Source organism: Chenopodium album, chromosome 6, assembly GCF_948465745.1.
Source record: "Chenopodium album chromosome 6, dcCheAlbu1.1, whole genome shotgun sequence".
Taxonomy (NCBI): Eukaryota; Viridiplantae; Streptophyta; class Magnoliopsida; order Caryophyllales; family Amaranthaceae; genus Chenopodium; species Chenopodium album.
The window spans coordinates 16,417,662-16,441,061 of NC_137839.1; the positions used below are offsets into that span (position 1 = coordinate 16,417,662).

Here is a 23,400-nt window from a genome sequence, read left to right on the forward strand (position 1 = left end):
GATTTCACCCCTGAGACTGCTCAGGAGTTTCAAGAGTTCATCTCGAGTGACGGGAGTCGATCCTGCCGCCTGGGAAGGATCACTCGTCGGCACCGAGGTTTTTTTTGGCTGACCAGCAATTTTGCTTGGCCCCGCCTGATCAATGTGACGCTCCCGCTTTTCCCTACTGCGGATGCGTCTTGAGATGAGGGACCCGTTAGGATCCACATAGGTTTCGACGTCAGCGTCGTCCCCTGAGTCATGGTCCGTTTTGACCACTATGTCTTCTGGAGGCCGATTGGTCTCAAGATTCGGTTCAGGGACTTGTGAAGCCATCTTAGAGATACTCTCCCCACAGACGGTGCCAAATGTTTCGGGGGTTTTTGTCCCTTGAGAGAGTTACAACACTAAGACTAGATTCAGCAAAGGGCGCCTGTACCTGCAAAGCAAACGGACCGCCGGATGGTCGGTGGTCTGCCTCCGAAGATTAAGTTAGTAAGTATTCGGAATAAAACGTGAGGAAAAAAATTCATCTGCTCGGATTCCAAGCTCAGGCAAGGTGCTGTCAGTTTCTTGAAAACAACAGCTCTGTAATAAATGCGAAAGTGACGTGTTGTCTCGTATTGCGTGTATTCCTGTCATAAATGTAGGAACTGTCCCTATTTATAGGGTCTTTTTGAAAAGTGTGCCCTCCTTAGGATCTGGTGACCTAGGGATTAGGTCACGCCGTAAAACGGCGCCTCAAGGTTTGGGCCCTTGAAGGCCGCCATTCCATAAGCAATGCCTGAGTGACGCGTGTCACTGAGCCCATAAGGCTTTTGGGCGTCTCTTAGGGTGACACGTGTCGTCCTCTTAATGGTCTATGCTGGATCATCAATCATCTTAGAACGGGGGAATGCCAGCCTTCCACGTGTCACCATCTCAAAGGTCCAGATGGAACCCCTTCTAATGACACGTGGCGGCTTCCGATTGGGCCACCTGGCCGGGTATAAAAATACCAAAATCACATTTTGTTATGTGATGCTCTAAAAACTCTTAAAAAAAATACTTTCTTTATTTATATAGATTAGATATTAGATTTTAATTACAATATTCCGTGAGAATATTGATATATATATATATATATATATATATATATATATATATATATATATATATATATATATATATATATATATATATATATATAGAGAGAGAGAGAGAGAGAGAGAAAGAGAGAGAGAGACTCATATAAGAATCAATCTTAACCCTTTATTAGTTTTGATCTAACTATCTAAAATGGTTCTTTAATAATGACATTTCTGTAATTTTGAGGTATTCATATTTAGAACATAGAAAAAAAAAGAACATAGAAAAAAATTTAGAATATAGAAAAAAATTAAGAACATAAGCAGAAAATATTTAGAGTATAAGCCGAAAAAATTTAGAATATAGGAAAAAAAAATTTAGAAGCTAGCAAAAAATTTAGAACACAAGTGATGCGGTGTCGAAACGCAAACAAATTAATAATATTTACCCTAAGACTACTACTTGTAATTAGCGGAAGTAAGAGTCGATCCCAGGAAGAATGTGCTTGCAAATAACTAAGAATAAAATCCAAAACACTTAACAAAGACTCAAAACAACAAAATAAATGATTGGGGAAGTTTAAGAATAAATAACAACTAACAACTAGGAATTTAAACTAACAAGAACAAGAACAGATAAGGAACCTGAGATACTCAGCAACTATATATAGAGACCACCGTGCAAATGTATAATCCATGACATATTACTTAACCCTTTAGAATAGCTTGACTTATGAAACAAGTTCCTTTGTTTTCCCTTATTAATGGTTAGATCCCGTGCGAATTTCACTAACCCTAACCAACAGATAACCTGTATACTACGAGCAAGGAATTTAACCTGATGACAGCATTGAGAACTAGGAAAACATCAAGCCCAGACAACGATGACATTATTGGAACACGGTTTCACCTAGATCAATAATTACTTTTAAATTAATAGAGTGGAACGTCCTCCTCTACAACTGTTTGCTACTTCATTAATGTTCCCAAGCAATTACGGACTCAGTATTATTAATTATCAAAAGAAATCAGACCTAAACAAATAGTTGTACACCTAATTATAAGAAGTCATTTATATGAACAAAACCATAATTCAAGAATACTCCAGAGCATTAATCATTAAAACCAACAGTAGTCATCTCAAATACTTAATACATGGCTTCAAACTGAGCATAACAAGCTAAGAATTCATAACACATAGATAAGAAAACAAAACAAAACAAGAACCCATCAAGTTCCTCAGATTCAAATATCTTAGGAAGCTCCGAGTTTCTCCGCTGCAATGTATCACGAAGTGTGACGAACTACTCCAATCCCTTGAGGGGTTTAGGAGTGAATCCTCCCTTATCTCGCGACTCTAGTCTCCCATGTCACCCTAATTTCGTGGCTTTAAATAGCCTAACAAATAAGTGGAAATCTTTCAAAGATAAGGAAAGTAATTAGATAAGATTAGGAAAATATATCTTTTTCCATATCTTAACCTATTGATAAGATCTTCTCTTTATTCATATATATCTTTTCCAAATTCTGTAGATCTTGTAAATTATTCCCCATGACTTTCCAAACTCGTGAACCTAGATGAACAAAACATGCCCAACAAGCTCTTTTCTTCTTTGTCAGTTTGTCAAGTTCCTCCGAAGGAACTTCCAGTTGTGCTTCGCATTGACTCCTTTATTTGGTTCATCTATTTATCTTATAAAATCAATTAATAATTTATAAAAATACACGAAAGAGAAATAATCCCGGACAGATTACTTAACCTTTTAGAATAGCTTGACTTATGGAACAAGTTCCTCTGTTTTTCCTTATTAATGGTAGATCCCGTGCGACTTTCACTGACCCTAACCAACAGATAACCCTTATACTAAGAGCAAGGAATTTAACTTGATGACAGCATTGAGAACTAGGAAAACATCAAGCCCAGAAAACCATGATATTATTGGAGCACGGTTTCACCTAGATCAAGAATTACTTTTCAATTACTAGAGTGGAACGTCCTCCTCTATAATTTTTTGCTACTTCATTAATGTTCCGAAGCAATTATGGACTCAGTAGTATTAATTAGCAAAAGAAATCAGACCTAAACAAATAGTTGTACACCTACTTATAAGAAATCATCATTCGTATGAGCAAAACAATAATTCAAGAATACTCCAAGGCATTAGTCATTAAAACCAACAATACTCGTCTCAAATACTTAATGCATGGCTTCAAACTAATAGTTACTGAGCATAACAAGCTAAGGATTCATAACACATATATAAGAAAAGAAAACAAAACGAGAACCCATCAAGTTCCTCAGGTTCGAATATGAGTTCCTCTCAGGAAGCTCCGAGTTCCTGTGCTGCAATGTATCATGAAATGTGACGAACTACTCCAATCCCTTGAGGTCTTTTGGAGTGAATCCTCCCTTCTCTCGCGGCTCTAGTCTCTCAGGTTTCCCTAATTTCGTGGCTTTAAATATATAAACAAATAAGTGGGAATCTTTCAAAGATAAGGAAAGTAATTAGATAAGATTAGGAAAATATATATTTTTCCATATCTTAACCTATTGGTAAGATCTTCTCTTTATTCATATATATCTTTTCCAAATGCTTTATATCTTTTAAATTATTCCCCAAGACTTCCCAAATTCGTGGATCCAATGAACCTAGACGAACAAAACGTGCTCAGCAAGCTCTTTTCTTCTTCGTCAATTTCTCAAGTGTCTCCGAAGGAACTTCCAATTGTGCTTCGCATTGACTCCCTTATTTTGTTCATCTTTTTATCTTCTAAAACCACTCAATAACCTATAAAAATACACAAAATAGAAATAAGCCACAAAATATCAAAAACCTAAATAAAAATACTAAAATGATAAAGGAACTATCCTAAAATCTAGAGAACATACATATAAATAGTGTCGGAAATGACATTCATCATTAGGCAAACAAAAATTTAGAACATATGAAAAATAATTTAGAACATATATGTTGAAAAAATAATTTATAACATAAGAACAAATTTAGAACATAAGCAAAAAAAAAAAAAAAAAAATTAGAACATTAGAAATAATTTGGAACATAAGTAGAAAACATTTAGAATATAGGAAATTTTTTAAAACATACGCAGAAAAAAAATTTAGAACATAGAAAAAAATTTAGAACATAAGGTATTCTTACATAAGTAAGGGTTCTTATATGAGGAGGAATTCTTACCGGATCCCTCCCCTATATATATATATGTGTGTGTGTGTGTGTGTGTGTGTGTGTGTGTGTGTTGGGAATCGAGTAACTGAAAAAAATAATATCGACGGGATGAAAATAAAGTACGAAAACAAAGAAAAATAAGGCACAATACTTTTACGTGGAAAACCCTTTTAAACTAGGGAAAAACCACGATCCCGATCTCGAGGAACAAAACCTCACTATAATATTTTTTGGAATACAAAGGATACCACAAGTACCACAGTATTATACAATATGTGTTTAGGACAAAGTGCTACTTGGTACCCTTCACAATGGTACGATACTTCCACTAAATAATCCTATACCCTCCTATTATTGTTGTATTTGCCTCACACAAATTTACTCCCTCTTACACTTGTGTTTGTGTATTCTTCAACACTAATACACTCACACTACTCTTCCCTTTCACTCCACATATTTCACTTCTTCTTCTTGCATCAAACTAACAACTACATGCCTCTTTAAATAGACCTAGCACGTAGGAATTAAAAATTGACTAAGTACTTCACCTTGGAGGCCCAGGATACTTCCACCACCACTTTTTTCTTTTTTCTTTTTTACAATAATAATAATAATAATAATAATAATAATAATAATATTATGTGATTTGGGGAGATTAACTTAACAAATTCCTCCCTCGACCCAAATCACCTAATACTTGTATCTCATCATAAAATTGGACCCTTTTTGCGGAATTTCTTGGTCTCAATTATGTGGCTTCGAACAACTTGACCATCAAAATAACAAATATTGTTATATTTCTTCCTCCCTTGCAACACCAATCGGTTTCCTTTATAAACCTTGAACCACCTTCCACTTCCAACATACCTACGCCCGCTTCTAGTCATCTCACCCAATGATATCAAGTTGACACGTGCATTAGATACAAACCTTACATTGTGAAAGGTTCGAATCATACCATCATATAGCTTCATTTGTACACTTCCCATGTGTAGGGAATATTTCAAGCATTACCCCAAACTTGAACCCCACTATGATCATACACTTAAGCATGGTGGCATCCAAAGGGAAAGAAGCTAGAGCAAAAGAGTCGCCAACAAGTTTTAGGAACTTATAAACCGTTCACAGGGTGAAGGTTACACCCCTTAACGATCCAGGAGATCGTTAACTCCAATAGGTCTGGAACCAAAACTGGAAGTTCGGGGATGAAGGTACAAATCCAACCTAAAAGAGATTGAACCTGGCCTAACAATAGGCCTCTACTTTATTCTTTTCGTATTCATGTGCGCTTTCTTACTAACATGCAATCATTAGGTTTACCCTAAACCTGTTTAATCTATGTTGGTTGAATATTAATGCACAAATAAATCTATTATTGGCGATCACTTGAATTATAATCAAATTAACCCTAAACAAGATTATTAATTATCTTATTAAGCTCCATTCATTGATTCAATTGAGGAGCACCAAAAAATAATCTTTCCTAATAATAAAAGAGGGCCGGTTAAGTTCTCAATTTTTCTCATGGAAAATTCTCTCAACAAAGAGCCTAACCCGCAAGAACAAGATCTAATCAATCGTTCCTACAAAAAACCTAAACGAAAAATCACTCATCTTATTTTCAATAATGAGGATAATAATCAATACAATAAAAATTTTCCTGGTAAAAAAGTCCTAGTAGTCAATGAAAGGAACCCTACTAATCTAGGGCAGAATCAAATGAAGTCCTTCAGAGACATGCTGGCTGCTGATAGTCATGGACATATCCATGGAGAACAAGTCATGGTTGAAGAGGAAGAGGACATCTCGGATGATGATGAACCACCGGATGATGTAACGGAGGATCCGAAATGCCCCATCATCCTCTTATCCAAAGAGGAAAAGCAGAGAATTAGGCAACCATGGAAACATACTTTGATTATTAAAATGTTTAATAGCAAAATAGGGTATATGTCTCTAATGAAGCGTTTGAAACGCAAATGGGAATTAAAAGGAGGATTGATGCTGACTGATATTGGGCATGAATACTTCATTGCTCGATTCTCAAGTATTGGTGATTATAACCATGTTCTCACCCAGGGACCATGGATGCTGGATGACAACTACCTTACCATTCGTAAGTGGATTCTGAATTTCATCCCAGATGATGCACCAATGCGCTTTCTCACTGTCTGGGTTCGTATCCCGAATCTTTCTGTTGAATACTTTGATAAGGAATTTCTTATGAAAATTGGAAGTAAGATAGGGAAAGTCATCAGAATTGACAATAATACTGCGATGGCACAACGAGGTCAATTCACGCGCTTAAGTATTGAACTGGATTTATCCAAGCCTTTATTATCTAAATTCTGGCTAAAAGGGAAAATCTGGAAGATACAATATGAAGGGCTTCGTATGATATGCTTCCAATGTGGAAAAATCGGACACCAAGGAGACAATTGTGAAGCAATGGAGCATAACAAAGACGATCATACCTTGGTGCCAGAAACTCTGCCCGTTTCACAAGCAGTGGTGGTGCCTACTCTAGAGAAACAGGACTATGGCTCCTGGATGCTTGTCAAGAAACCACCACCTAGGAAAAGACCAACTAAACCTAACAAAAATACCTTGTTAGGAAAGGATGGTCAAGTCAAAGGGGTGAACCATGGTTCTACTCACAAAGTCACCGAGCCAATGCTCAAGAAAGGAGGATCCAGATTTGAAATCTTGGAGAATCAAGGGGAGGGAGTTAATTTGGAAACAGAGAATATTCCTGAGGAAAATTCAACTGATTTGATAGTAAATCTTGATGATAATACCGTAAATCAAGGAATTAATGTGGAATTAGGAAAATCTCCTAAACAAGATAATTTCCTTGCGCAAAAGGCTCTCTTCTCAGTAGGAAAATCTAGTTAGAATCCCAAGATCAATGGTCAATTTTTGGGCAGTATGAAGATTTGGCAAGAAGTGGGGAAAAAAGATAATCACTCTCCTAGTTTAATTCTAAAAGATAAAACTAATGAATTATCTTTGGACCCCACTAATAACAAGAACTTGAATGCGACTCAAGGCAAAGAAAATACACCTATTGTCTTCGAAGCCACTGGAGAAGCAAACAAACAAGTACTTTCAAAAGCCTTTACCATTGACCCTCAATTCGTAACCTCTGAGCTACCAAATTTGTCCCTGATTTCCCCTCTTGTCACCCATGTCTAATCCACTCCCAACACCAATCCAGCTTCACATTCCCCCGGAGAAGATACTATGCTTGAGCTCGCCAACGGCAGAACCGTATCTCTACACTCTCAACCCCCTGATTCACATGATCGAGGCGGAAATTCATTCATGGAAGGTATCGAGGAAAATGATACCGGAACTAATGATGACTCTGAGATTGCCATGGAAGATTAACCAAGCCTTTAAGCATCTTTTAAGAGCTTATGCAGCCAAATTCCCTCAATCGAATGTGCTTATGAATAATAATCACCACATGATGTCTAATTCCTATCCCATAACGTGTATGGTATGGAACGTTCAAGGAGCCGGTAGTAAAGAATTCCTCACTGTCCTCAGAGAAGTGGTTCGCATAAATAAATCTATTGTGCTTGCCTTGGTTGAGACTCATATGGGAGGGGACCGTGCGACTCACATTGCTGCGGTGCTTGGATATAATGGACACACTCTTGTCGATGCTCAAGGGTTTAGTGGTGGAATTTGGGTGTATTGGAAACCTGAGCTAGTTACAGTGGAGCCAATTGAGCAAGCAAACCAATACATCACAATGAAAATTTCAAAGGTGGGGGAGGAACCTTGGTACTTCTCAGCAATATATGCTAGCCCCGATCCGTCAAAACGGACTAACCTATGGAATGAATTGTCAGAATTTGCTAATAGGAACAACAAACCTTGGCTATTAGCGGGTGACTTCAATGACACCCGGTTTGGATGGGAGCGTAACTCAAGCTGTGTAGAAACCTCTCGTAGGAGTCAAAAATTTAATCACTGGATTCATGAGAACAACCTTATTGAAGTGGAATTTTCGGGGCCTGCCCATACGTGGGCTAGGGGCAACTCTCCAGAGACTAGAAGAAGTGGTCGGCTAGACAGAGCACTCTGTACAGGGAAATGGGGGATGCGATTTGACAGAGCCCAGGTTCGCCACCTTCCAGCGCTTCAATCGGATCATTGTCCATTACTAATCTCGCCCAATGGCTTTACTCCTCTAGAATCGATCGATCGTCCTTTCCGATTCCAGGCAGCCTGGTTAACCCATGAAAAATTTAATGATTTCATTCATAATAAGTGGGATAACACAGCGCCTCTTATGCCCTTTCTTAATTCTTTGTCTACTGAATTACAGAGTTGGAACAAGGAAATTTTTCACAATATTTTTCGTGAAAAAAGGACTCTTATGGCTCGAATTGATGGGATACAAAAAAAACTTGCTTTCGAAAGGAACTCGGGTTTAATTAAACTTGAGGCAAAATTGAGAAGGGAGTTGGATACAGTGCTTACCCAGGAAGAGCTCTTATGGTATCAAAAGGCTAGAGTAGATTGGCTAAAGAATGGAGATCGAAATACAACGTTCTTTCACCTCAGTACAATTGTTCGAAGGTGGAGGAATAACATTGTAGCCATCAAAAACAGTGAAGACCAATGGGTACATGATAAAAATCAAGTCAATTCCATTGTGGTGGATTATTTTGCCAAGCTTTTCACAGATGACAATGACGAGGGAGAATATAATATTCCATTAGGGAAAAGCTATCCGATTTCTCATGAAGAGTGGAATTCTCTAGCAAGACCCTTCTCGAAATGTGACATTGATCTAGCAGTAAACACTATGGGAGCTCTTAAGGCACCGGGTCCGGATGGATATCAAGCGCTTTTTTATCAGAAAAATTTGGGACTTGGTTGCTCCTAACGTCTATGCTATGGCTCTTAGTGCTCTGGAAGGAAAGGGACTGCCGACAACAATCAATGAGACTTACTTGGTTCTCCTGCCAAAATTCGAGAAGCCTGAACTTCCTGCCCAATTCCGACCAATTGGGCTATGCAATGTTGCATACAAAATTATCACCAAAACCATTGTTAATCGGATCAAACCGCTTCTTCCTAAAATTGTCTCTCAATCACAGTCACGCTTCGTTCCAGGGAGACAAATTACTGATAACATAGTAATTGTCCAGGAAGTTATCCATACTATGAAGCGAAAACAAGGAGGAAAGGGTTATATGACGATCAAAATTGATTTTGAGAAGGCCTATGACCGCCTTAAATGGGCATTTATTCGAGACACCCTCCTTGACATGGGTTTTTCTTTGTTGTTGGTTGAAGTGATTATGCAATGTGTAACTTCTTCATCGATGCGAGTGTTGTGGAATGGGGAAAAATCGGAAGCCTTTTATCCCACTCGGGGTATTAGGCAAGGTGATCCTTTGTCACCATATTTATTTGTTCTTTGCATGGAACGTTTAAATCAAATCATCGAATGAGCAGTGTTTCTGGAAAAGTGGAAACCAATATTTGCAAGTCGAGGAGGGCCTTCACTATCGAACTTATTATTTGCAGACGACCTGATTTTGTTCGCAGAAGCTTCCACTCAACAGGCTGCTGTGATTAAGGACTGCTTGGACAGATTTGGCAAAGCCTCGGGTCAGCGTGTTAGTCTGTCAAAATCCTGAGTATACTACTCCAGGAACGTCCCTCTGACAGAGCAAGATAACATTAATCAGGCTCTAGGCATGGATAGTACGGAGGATTTGGGTCTCTACTTGGGTATGCCAACTCTAACGAGTCGTGTTACAAGGGAAACTTTTGCTCACTTGTGTGAGAAAATCGACAGGAGACTCTCAGGGTGGAAAACCAAATACCTCTCGATGGCAGGCCGCATTACTTTGGCTAAATCAACCATCTCAACAATAGCCAATTATTCTATGCAAACAGCAAAACTCCCTAGAACAATATGTGACGATATTGATAAACGTACTAGAAGATTCATTTGGGGAGGATCGGAAGAGAAAAGGCGAATTCATCTTCTGTCATGGGACACGTTGCAACTACCAAGGGAAAAAGGAGGTATCGGTATGAGATCAACTAGACAGTCCAATTCGGCTTTCCTCACTAAGCTCGGTTGGAGAGTCCTAACAGAACCTAAATCACTATGGTCTAGAGTTCTGCGACACAAATATTGCCATGGAAGATGCGACTTGGATATGTTTGTTCCTACATCTAACATGTCAAATGTATGGAGAGGGATTTCTGACAATGCTGAATGGATTAAAAAGGGATCGAAGGTGGCTGTAGGGAATGGAAAATCGACACTTTTTTGGGATCACTGTAAGGCTTCGAATGATCTTTTGAGAGATGCGGCTATTGCCATCATACCTCCTGCTATTGATGGTGCGTTGGTGGAGGATATGTGGGATCCTGTTCTAGGATGGAAATGGGATGTGTTTGCTCATATTCTTCCCAATGAATGCTTACAATTAATATCATCCCATAAACTGATTGAGAATACTGAAGTGGGGGATCTTATTTTCTGGAAAGGATCAACGACTGGTAAATTCTCAATTAAATATGCTATGCACATTATGAAGGAGCATGACACAATAGCAAAACATCCTCAATGGGATCTGGTCTGGAAGGCCCCTGTGCAACAGAGGATCCGTAGCTTCCTCTGGTTTTGCCTTCATCAGCGAATTTTGTGCAATGCAAATAGAGTCAAAAGACAGATAGCAGACGATCCAAGGTGTACCCAATGCTCTGCCAATGAGGATGAAACAGTTATTCATTTGCTTAGAGACTGTCATTCAACTCGACAAATCTGGTTAAGTGTAGGCAATTCTGCTCTCAATCCTACTTTTTTCTCTGGAAATTTGAGTGAATGGTTTATTCGCAACTTGGAAGCAAGTGAGTCCGATCCTTCGGATAAGTGGCCTACTTGCTTTGCAACCACTCTTTGGTGGATTTGGAGGTGGAGAAACTCCAAAGCTTTTGGAAGCATGGATGAAATCCCACTTAATACGGGTTCCTTCCTTAAATCTAAAACGGAGGAAACCTGGATTGCTCTTGGTGCTGATCCTATTCGATAAAATATCCTAGGAAAAAAGGATAGACATGAGATTTTTGTTAAATGGAAGGCTCCTCCTACCAATTGGGCTGCCCTTAACACTGATGGTGCAGCAAAGGGAGCTCCAGGACAAGCTGGAGGAGGAGGGATTTTACGTGATACCACAGGTATGTTCATGCATGGATTCTCAGCTAAATTTGGGGTATGCAATTCGTATAGAGCTGAGCTCTTAGCACTCGAAATAGGACTCCAGATGGCTGCTGACCAAGGCATAGAGAGGCTAGTGATTCAAATGGACAACCAGGCTTGCATCGAAGCTCTCACGAATGCACATCTTCAAGGAGGCGAGTGTTATCACATCTTGAATAATTGTAGAAATCTCTTTAAGTCTTTTCATAGTATTGTAGTTAATCATTGTTTTAGGGAGGGCAATAAAGTAGCCGATCGTCTGGCTAATCTAGGAGTAGTCCTCGAAGAGAAGGTAATTTATTTCGATGCTCCTCCAATCGAAATAAAAAATCTTCTCTGGGAGGATATAGTTGGGGTTATCTCTCCCCGATTTGTTAGTTAATTTTAGTTCTTTTTGTATTCGGGTTTTCCCTCTTTTGCAACAAAAAAAAATAAAAAAATAATTATCTTATTAAGCGTGATTACAAGTACGAATTCCCTTTAAACATGCATAAAAGGTGTGATTAAGCAATAAAAATAAATATAAATATCAAGCAACAAAATAATAATCATCAAAATAATAATCATAATCAAAATCGTAATCATAATTATCATAATCATGTTAAAACATAATATTAATAGCAAGATCCTAGGCATGATACTAACAAGATTAATAACAAACCCTAGCATGTCACTAAACATCAAAGATCAAATATATAGCCCTATTATGATACTATTAGGAAAGAAAATAAAAGGCATCATAGAAATCATAATTGACATTATATTCTTTACCCTAAACATGATACTAGAAAGGAACTTATTGTTGTCATTCAAAACATCAAATTAAGAAAAGCATCCTAACATGATACTAGGAATCAAAATAACAATCTAGACATGATTTCTATATCATAATATCAATTAAACAATTAAAGCACTTACTTGGATGTCTCGTACCTCTTTCTAATAACAAAATACACACATTAGTAACTTCAAGGAAAATATAAAATCAAATAATTAGATTAAATAATTGAAATAAAGATTTGGGACCAAACCCTCAAAAATATCAAACCTTTCACGTCTAGGGCGAAGGAAACTTCGAACTTGGCTAGGTGTGTCTAGATCTTGTGAATGCGGAATTTTGTATTTGAGAAAAGACAAGTTTAAAAAAAAAAGTATATCAAAAATTTCTTGATGAGAATTGGTGAGAATTGGTGGAGAATTGATGATAAAAAATGAAGGTTTTAAGAGGCTATTTATAAAGAAAATCAGTCGGATATGATTAAAAAAAGAATCAGATTTTCGAAAAGAAATAAAACAAGATGTTGTCGCCAAAACACGCGCCTGTCGCCAGACGACAGAGCTGTCCCCAGACGTGTCGCTGCGACGCCAGGCCTGCCGCCAGGCGATAGACTGTAGTTGTGGCGCTGCAATCAGTTTTTCCACGCGCTTTCTTATTTTGATAAAATTTAAGCGTACGAGGGGGTAAAACTGTAATTTCCTTAAAAACACTTCTTTTATTCTAAATAAAACTCTTAAAAGTCATTTATCAATGCTAATAAAATTAGGATTCAAAAGAACTTTCTAGAAGATTCTAGAAGACTATAATCAATCCTAATTGCATAAGGAATGATAAATCATAATAGGCCCTCCTCTAGATCATTGGGCCGCATATAAATATCATACCGAGCCCAGTTTGGTAATTTGGCCATAACTTCCTCATTATTCATCGGAATTGGGCTTATAATATATCGTTGGAAAGCTCTTTTCAAGCCCAATCCAACTACACCATTATTGGACCCTTTCCATGGACCAAACTAACTTGGATTGGCCATTTTAATAAAAATAGGTTTTCAAAAACAGAGAAAAAGAAAGGAATTAAAAACTAACTGCAACATTAGACTTTCCACACTTTCACTTCATTCAATAATGATTCGACATGAAAGGTACCCATCACTGGGTTTGGTTTTGGGGAGACACATTTGGGTGTCTACACCATGCCTTGAACCTTGAGGTCACTACTCATGTTAATATGTCCGAAATCACCTCCTTGTTGTAACGTATCAAACACTGCTTTTTCTCGGCACACATGGATAGATGCGGCCGAATCCAACACCCACTTGTCGGCTTGTCGCGACTGACATCCTCATTGACAACATGAGTCAATAACATCTCGACTTCATAATCATCAGATACAACATTAGCGGAATCACTCCCTTCACCCATCTTTATCTTGCTCAACTTTCGTTGCAGCTGCTTTAAGTTCTTTAAATCTTCTTTCAACTTTGGGAAATTATACTTCAAATGACCCTTCTCATGACAATAATAGCACTCCATATTGCTATAATCTCTCAATCGAGATATTATATTGATATGTTTCTTGGGCCATCACCTCTTGACTTGTTCCTCCCTCTTTCAAAACCCTCTACTGCTAATGCTTGACCTTCATGATAGGAAGCTCCATTTATCTATGACATCATCCTCTCATTTTCCCTCACCACTGTTGTTGCCTCATCTAGTGTAATTTTCTCTCTTTCTACCAACAAAGTCTGCACAATGGGTCGGTAGGATTTCGGTAATGAAGCCAATAATAGAAGAGCTTGCTCTTGATCAGGAATATTCTCATCCACATTTTGCAACTGACACACAAGTTGATTAAAGTTGTTGATGTGGTCCTGTAAATTTGAACCAATCTCCTTCTTCAATTGGTACAACTCCCACTGTAAGCACAATCGATTGGTTATTGACTTTTGAAGCATAAATACTTTTTAGATAGCTTATCCAACAACACCTTTCACTACTACAAATAAGGCCTTAGAGAACTGTTAGAGTAGGCTTTATAGATCGCCTTATGGGCGATCTTCTACTAAGCGATGTATAGAATATAGAGAATGGGTCGTTTAGGCGTTTTATATAATAACAAATAGAGAACGGTTGTTAGTCACAACCGTTCTCTTTTCCCTTCTTAAATCCGTACACTAAGGAAGGAATAAAGAATGGTTTAGGCCACTTAACCGTTCTATATTGCATTACAATAGAGAACGTTTAGGTTAGATAATAGTTCTTTAATGTTTTTTTTTAAAAAAAAAAATCCAGCCATAATTATTCAAATTACCCTTGTACGTATTTTATATTGTATTATTCCTATATTTTAATAATCTGTATTATTTTAGTATTTCATTTAGACTTGTATTTGTTGTATTCCTGTTTTGTATCTTGTACATTTATCCTGTAAGAAAAATTCCACATTTCCCATGTAAAATAAATCCATGATCCTGCATACGTGCAATATAAATTTTTGTATAATAAAATCAACAAAAATATTTCCATATATGACAAAAGCCATCAGAATATACTTTATATATATAATTTAAAACATCGAACCACAATTAAATTGAATCATTCATACAAAATTTGTACTATACAAACAAATACGTGAGTTAAATATCAAAACACCTTTCTAGTTAATGTTGATTAAAAAAAAAATTATGCTTAGATATACCAATACCATATTGATCTACAATTCACATAAATTGTCGTCGTTGTCGTCATTTTGTTGATGGTATCCAGTAACATATGAAATCCACCTTTTCCTAAGCTCGTCGATCATTTGTTGAGAATGTGTAGGAAGAACTTGCTTAAAATACTACAAAACAATGTAAAATACATACATATTAGTTAATAATATACAATAAATTCATCTAATTAAATATAAATATGCATATCCTTTTTTTTTTATCTAAGTTCATTAGAACATATACTATCCAAAAAGGCTGCTCATAATACACATAATATCCATGTGCATAATAGTTTCTGTCAGTGCATGCCTCAGAATTTTTTAGCAATCTCACAATAGAGATACCAGTTTCATACCAAAAACATTGCTTCCTCCACTTGTGGGACTGAAGTTTGTCAAGCCAACTTTCAGCGAAAATGGATCAAATTTTGCCTTCAGTGGAACTTTAGAACTTCTTCTATCACCCCTTCTGCCATTTATATTGTTCTTTTGTTTAACTGTCTGAGATTTGTCTACTGTAAAAATAAATATGAACCGATATCAATCAATTAAACTACAAGAACATCATTGAGACAAGGAATAAGCTTACAAAAAAACTTGAATCTCAATCCTCATATGCCATAAATAAATTAAAACAATACAGACATCAGATTCATGCTAACTATTTTCCACACCAGACATAGTCAAGGAAAGAACCACGGTTGTTGACTGTTTATCAGATGACTTCACAGCAATGATAATTGATAATTGCTATCTTGCTGCACAACACACCAAGCTTTAGAAAAAAAAAAAGAAGAAAAGAAAAAAAAAAGGAAAACAACACAGATGACTGCCTTAACCTACATCACCTCAAGAACCTTTTGAAGACATTATGTTTGAAAGTTGCAAACCTCCAACCTAGCTGCATACAAACCATCTATATTTTACTCATTTCAACATTAGACCCCTTAAACTACCTATAAAAGATCACCCATTTCAACATTAGTGCTTCCTTTTGTTATGTACACAGGCCTTAGACTGTTGTTTTAAAAACAATGGATTAAGCACATTTGCACAATGCAAGTCATTAATCTGTTCAACGGGCCTTACAACTCATTTTTGCCAGCTCATGAGCAACCCGATTGCCATCACGTTTCACAAAAGAAAAGGAACAAACACGACACCTAGCAGCTAAATTCAGGATATCATTCACTACCAAACCAAACTAAGTAGGTTGCATATCTCTTTTCTTCAAGGCATTGCACAGCTTCAAGCAGTCATTTTCTAAACACAGTCTGAAAAAACCCGAGTCCAAGGCAATCCCCAAGGCAAAAATCACCCAAAAATTCAAGGAAATTTGACCCAAAAATCGACCCAAAAACCCCAGAAAATCGATCCAAAACCCCAGAAATTCTACCCAAAAACCCCCAGAAATCCGACAAAAAAAATTCCCACAAATTCAACAACCAAACTGCAATGTTGACAACACCCATAATCGGAAAAAATTCAGGTTTACAAACCCCCAATTTCGAGCACAACAACCAAAAAAAAAACCCTAAGAAACCCCAGGAATTTGAGCATTAATTCGAGCAAATTCGATTATGGGAAAATTCGAGCAAATTCGAGCAAAAAATTGAGCAAATTAGAGCAATTTTGAGCAAAAAAATCGAATCAAAACCCTAGGAATTCGTTGAGTAAATTCGACAAAATTAAGGGTAATTTGATTGAACTTACTGCAATAATTCGGCTTAAATATTTACATACAAACAATCGATGAATTTATCCCAAAAACAAGAACTTTGAAGGTTTTTTCAATCACCTAAAATTTGAATTCTATGAATTTACTTCTGTTTCCTCCATAATTCGAATGATTCATGCAATTAGATTGACAATTATCAGAATCCAATTACTCTACCACAAGAAAAATTCGAACCAAAAAAAAAATCGAGCCTACCTCAATTTACTGGTGGCTCAGCAAACAGGTGCGGTATTGCAGACGTGGAGCGGCGGTGGAGTAAGCGGCTGATGAAGGATTTGCTATGGAGGTTTGATGAAGGTTTCACTTTTTTTTTTTTTACTGATGAATGAGAAAGAGGTTTCACTTTTTGATGAAAGTGAAAGTGATAAGCGCTTCAATTTTCCCTTTTAGTATTTTGGGTAAAATAATTTTGACGGAAATTTCGGAATTTTTTTTTTTTTGAAAACATGGGTAAATTATTATTGTGTATGTACGTATATAATTTCCTCCTAATTAAAAATAAAAATTAATTAATATAATACAAAACGGTTGTCAAGATGATCGTTCTATATCATCTATAATAAATAATTATTATTTTTAATTATTTGAGTAAATTGAAATACAGAACGGTTAACTATGCTAACCGTACTATATGTATTAACAAACAGAACGCCTCGTAGGGGGTTCTATATTTTGCGATCTCTAATCTAGTTTTTGGTGTAGTGTTTGGATCCGTCTCCGTCAAGAAATTATACTTGATCTCCGTAGCTATAGCCAACCGAATTGTAATAACTGCTTTCTTTCTCTTGGTTGCCCATGCGGCCTCATTCAAGTTTGATGGCTTTTCATCTTCCAATGCTATATTCAAATTTTGTTGTACCAACATATCTTCTACATTACTCTTCCACACCGTAAAATTCATTTTCCCATCAAATAGTGGGATCTCAAATTTTGATGTACTTTTGGCCATCGTAATTTCATAAGATCTTCCCCTACAAGTTACTCTTCCCTTCAAACAGATCTTCTTACCGTCGGCTCTGATACCAGATGTTGGAAATCGAGTAAATAATAAAAATAATATCGGCGGGAAAAAAATAAAGTACGAAAAATAAAGAATAATAAGACACAATATTTTTACATGGAAAACCCTCTTAAACTAGGAGAAAACCACGATCCTGATCTCAAAGGACGGAACGTCACTATAATATTTTTGGGAGTACAAAGGATACCACTACAACTACAATATTAGACAATATGTGTTTAGGACAAAGTGCTACTTAGTACCCTTCACAATGGTACTTTCACTTAATAATCCTACACACCCTCCTACTAATGTTGTATTTGCCTCACACAAATTCACTCCCTCTCACATTTGTATTTGTGTATTGTTCAACACTAATACACTCACACTACTCCTCCTTTTCACTCCATGTATTTCACCTCTTCTTCTTGCACCCAACTCTCAACTACATGCCTCTTTAAATAGGCAAAAAAGGTCTTGCTCCTCAAGGTTCTCAACACAACTAAGAATAAATGCACAACAACCAAAGTCTACTACCTATCCTAGCATCTAGGAAATTAAATTTTGACTAACTACTTCACGTTGGTGGCCAAGGATACTTCCACCACCACTTCTTTCTTTTTTTCTTTATACTTACATACATACATACATACATACATACATATATACATATATATACATATATATATACATACATACATATACATATACATACACACACACACACACACACACACACACACACACACACACACACATATATATATATAGGGCATCCACAAATATTTCATAACACTCACCCTTGGATGTCCATTATCGATGACTATGTCTCATTAAAAACTTACTATGAAAAACCCTGTGGGATAAAACATAGTGAAGGCAAAAGAGTACATCATTCTACGTAATACGCTTGCAATGCTGCCTTATTATTAAAAACCATACCATGAAAATCCAATGTGAAACAAAACCATGGTTAATGGAAAAAAAGTGCAACGCGTATTTTCTCCCCCTGATGAGTACGTACATAATGTGAAATCTTCAAGTGCAATAATAAACCTGACACGATATGGTTGAATAACTTCTCCCATGTAGCAGAACACCATTTATTGATAACTGATCCTTTGAAATAGAACTTGAATCTTCAAATCTTCACATGAACTTATTTAGACGACTTCATTTCTTCATACTTGTGGAAATAATTCAAGTGTTTGCCACTATTTCATTCGATATTTTCGTTTTGAATTGTCATAATAATTAAACATATGCCTTCTTCTGGAGGTTATATATATTTCTACAAAATGATGATCAATAATTGATCTTATTATCCAAACATAATTTCATGGCAATACTTGATATCATCATATTTCATTTTCCAATATCATGTAAATTAAGGAACTAATTACATATTTTGCTCATGACTCTTCTAAACCATAAGAATATTGCTCTCTCTCAATGATATCACAATGTTATTATTTATTTAGACTTTCATGTTTTATATGAGAGTTCACCAATGAATACAAAGGTTGGTTGAGTCTCATATACTCAAACTTCAAGTTGAGATATTAATGATGTAGTCACATTGACTTTTCAGGAGATAATAATTGCAATATTCAAGATACAAAATTTGTAGGGTTAGGTATTAAAATACGTCGTATATAAGTCTTTCAGGAATTGTTCTTACATGATTCATAACATGCTATTATATCGACGTCATTAATATTTTCATCACAACTGTAATCCCGTTAGAATATAAACATTTCTTTGTAAGTTCCCAAAAATGTTGTAATCACACCTTACTATAGCTTAGATGATCATTCACACATACCACTGTAGACACCTAAAAATGTCTCCCCAAAACCAAACCCGATGATGAACAACCTTTCACCGCCATTATTGGTCGGGTTGAGTATTTAATCTTGGAGTGCTTAAATCCATATCTCCATTTCATAAACCAACCCAATTCCTATCCCATTTCCCCAAACCATAACTTATTTTCCTCTTTTCGTGCCTTTAAACCCAAAATAATTCATTTCGTGTCCTTTAAAATCATTCATTTCGTGTCCTTTTTATAAAAACGTTTGATCCAATTTATTTTGGTCCATAATATGGGTCCAATGATTAAATAGTTGGATGGGGCTTTAAAATAGCTTTCCAACGATATATTATAAGCCCAAATCCGAGTTATAACGAATAAGTTATGGCCAAAATATTAAACCGAGCCCAAACCGAACCTAAGCCCACCTTACCTACGACCCAATGATCATGTGGAGGGTCCAAATGATTTAATCCCAATCCTAAACCAATTAGGATTAATTAGAAGCTTCTATAAGTTTCTAAAAGATCTTAATTATCCTTTTTGAAAAGATAAGATTAAATAGTTTGAAATTGAATAAAACTCCTTTTTTTTTAAAATCCTATTTATATCCGAATTGAAAGACATTCAAAGATAGACAGATATTATTTTCGTGTCTTATAGTTTTTATCCAAATTTTATATGGTTGGATATCCCTTGAAATTATCTTTCCAATGATATATATTATAATATCAATTCCGAGCTATAACGGAAAAGATATGAATAAAATGTCAAACTCAATCCAAAACTGACACCGTCTCACTATTTCGTCCATATCTTTTATTCTATAAAATATTTTAATCTGATTCTAATTGGGTTAGAAATTAGACTTCAAGAGCTTTCCAACTATATCTTATTCATCTTATTCCAATTTCTGGATCAAAAGATATGATAAAAACAAAAACCGCAAAAAGTGTTGTCTATCGCAAGAGTTTTAATCCGATTCGAACTCGATCTTTTCTTGATTTTGATTCTTCAACCCTCTTTTTTCCCTATAAATAGAGGTCATATCACCCCTTTTTCAATAATCAACATGCTTGATCATCAAGTCATTCTCTTCTCCCTCTCTAGCCTAAACACTAGCCTCCCTATTCTTTCACTACTCCTTCCTTTAAGGACACCAAGGAGTCCATATAATACCCAAAGTTCTATACTTAAACCAAAGCGTGAAAGGTAGAATTGACTGAGGGTTTGGACTAAACCAACTCTACTTTTTATTTAATTTAATTTTCATTTGCTTTATATTTTTTTATTGAAGTTACTAACAGTTTATTCATGATGTAGCAATTTAAAGGAACGTGCTGAATGTAAGTAATTAATTAAATTAATTACTCTTATTTTATTTTATATTGCTAGTATCATGATTAGGTTATTTTATATTTGATTTGACTAACACTATTATTGTTAAATTGCTTCCAATATTGATGTTATTTTATTATATTTATTGATCACCATATTACATGTTTAAAGGGAATATGTAATTGAAAATCACGCCTAATAAGATAATTTGGACAACCGGCTTAGGATCCTTTTTAATCTTGTTATTAAATCAAGTGATCACAAATATTTTAGAATAATGTGTTTCATTAATATTAAACCAATTTAGCCTAATAATAGTTTGGAGCAAATTAAATATTTTGTTTGTATGCCTTTGAGATCACAGGAATCATTTCTCACTATAAGAATAGAGTAGAGGCCAATACGGGCGAATGTGACTCCATGACTCACTTCGTACCATCATCCCCAATCCTCCTTTCGTGGTTCCGAACCATATGGAGTTGGTAATCTCATGGATTATGAATGGGGTGTAACCTTCACGGGTCAATCGTTGTTGCCTTCGTTGTCCCTTTATTCATGGTTGCCTTTTATGATCCGTGAACGGTTTACAAGTTCCTTAAAAACTTGTTGGCGACTCCCTACTTTCCTTGTCCCTAATCGTTATGTCAATTCCCACTTCCTATGAGTGCCAAGCATATTCACACATGCTTTTAACGTAGGCGCACTTCAAACGACTCCTACAATTTGGCGACTCCACTGCGGAGGATTCTTGGTTAATTATCGATTTGAGTGATCGATATTTAATTAAGATGAGTGGATGAGACTTGAAAGATTCTTGAAAAATATTCCTATGATTAATTTGGAATTTTCGCATATTCATTTTAGATTACCTATTTTGCCACAATAGTACGTGTTCTACGTATGTGGCTAGCCCGGGGGATTTAAGCTCTATCAACCCAAAAACGCTCATGGCAATAAGGGTTCATCCGAGTTTTTAAATCCACCCAAACCATGGAGTCGAGTTCGATTTCATCACGAACTCGCGGAGCCGCCCGTTGGCATACACCCTCAAGGGAGGCTGCCTTGCTAACGCGTCCAAACTCTTAACCATGGTACCCTTTGACACCCAAAAGCTTGACCATAGTCGAACATAGAACTTGACTTTAGGTTGCGAACTTAATTGCATCATTCGTGACGATGTGCTTATATGTGCATTTTTTTTATTGATTTTTTTAATTATTTTTTTTTTATTAAACCCTTTTTATTTTTATTTTTTTTTAGAGTCGAGTCATAGATTTTTTTTTTTTAATTTTTGAGTCACTCGGATTTTTATTCCCGTATACTGCACAAGAGTCAACTTGTTTTGGTCATAGCTGGAGTTCTAGAAAGAGTTACGTGTCGTGCAACCTATGGATCTGTAGCCCCGAGTTTTATCTTTGATTTAGAGTTGGTTTCGTCTAAATCAGAGTCACAGATCAAAAGTTATAACCAATATACTACAGCCTGTCCAGTTTAGATGTCTTTTTAGCGTTACCTTTTTTTATTTTTTTTTAAAAAAAAAAAAATCGTGTCAAGCTAGTCTTATCTGGTCCTTTAATCCGTGTCAACTCGTATAACATAGGATTATAGATTTTTATTTTTATTTTAATTTTTTATACCCATGAGTCTTAACTCTTCTAGAATTCTAGTCCTCTTCCTAGTTTCTTGTGATTGATTTTTTGTGCTGACCTTAACATGTGTTCTTTGTCTTTGATTGTGGTTGATCTTATGACTAACGATTGCCAATGGACCGTTTTCACCTAGTAAATAGCATAAACATTAAAATTGGACAAAATTAATCAAGTTAGTTTGTCTTTTAGTCTTCCGTGCTATTTGGTCATTGGGTCTTTTGTTTTTCACAACGTCCTCATGTCTAGCCATGCGATCATACCACGAGTCTTAATAAACTCACCTAATCACACATGTTGAGTCATTGCACACACTTTGTCTTCGAGTAATGCACTATATTGTTTATGATCGTATACTAGGACCATGCATGCATCGCTTTCCGTCGTAATAGGAATGAGTGGAGTATTTCCCATAAGTTTTCAAAATTGTTTCATACACTCTTCCTTTCCAATCCGATTATTGAGTTAATGCATTAGATGAGTTTGTCCTTACACAGTACTTGAGTCTAAAATCAATAGGCAATAGTTGGAAGAATAAGGGGAACGTCACTCCTTCCTTCTTTCATTCCAATCAAAGCATCAACAACAAGAAACTTTTTTCCTCAGTAGGCGTCAAGAAGTAACTCATAAACAGCCATGAAGACAAAGCACGATGCAAGCTTCTCACCAAGATTTCATGTTTTCTTCTTCTTTTGTTTCAAACCCTTCCCCCTAAAAAGTCTAGCATAGGTTCTCCTTATCCATGTGTCTATGTGTCACATTTCTTACCTTCTTCATAAATGAGCATCTCTTTCTTACATTCGATCACGTAATTAGCAAAAATAAAAAAAAAATTGCCGAACTAAATACAAGGTACACCAATGACTTGAGGCACCTTTGGAACCCTGTCATTCCGTAT

The 23,400-nt window shown here is 36.2% G+C and overlaps 1 protein-coding gene and 1 long non-coding RNA gene across 2 annotated transcripts; one reads left to right on the forward strand and one right to left on the reverse strand.

Annotated features, from left to right (window-relative positions):
- The first annotated feature begins 5,953 nt into the window (after positions 1–5,953).
- LOC145636733 (uncharacterized) lies at positions 5,954–11,560 on the forward strand. The gene is given in 5 exon segments (XM_081688288.1): positions 5,954–7,033; positions 7,620–9,078; positions 9,170–9,643; positions 9,929–11,121; positions 11,318–11,560. Coding segments are annotated over 5 exon segments (4,449 nt in total).
- A 3,234-nt stretch (positions 11,561–14,794) lies between these two features.
- LOC145634660 (uncharacterized) lies at positions 14,795–17,039 on the reverse strand. Its single transcript, XR_014113468.1, has 3 exons — positions 16,901–17,039; positions 15,324–15,482; positions 14,795–15,096 (listed from the first exon to the last, which is right to left on the reverse strand). It is a non-coding gene; the product is annotated as an uncharacterized LOC145634660 (long non-coding RNA).
- Between the last annotated feature and the right edge of the window lie 6,361 nt (positions 17,040–23,400).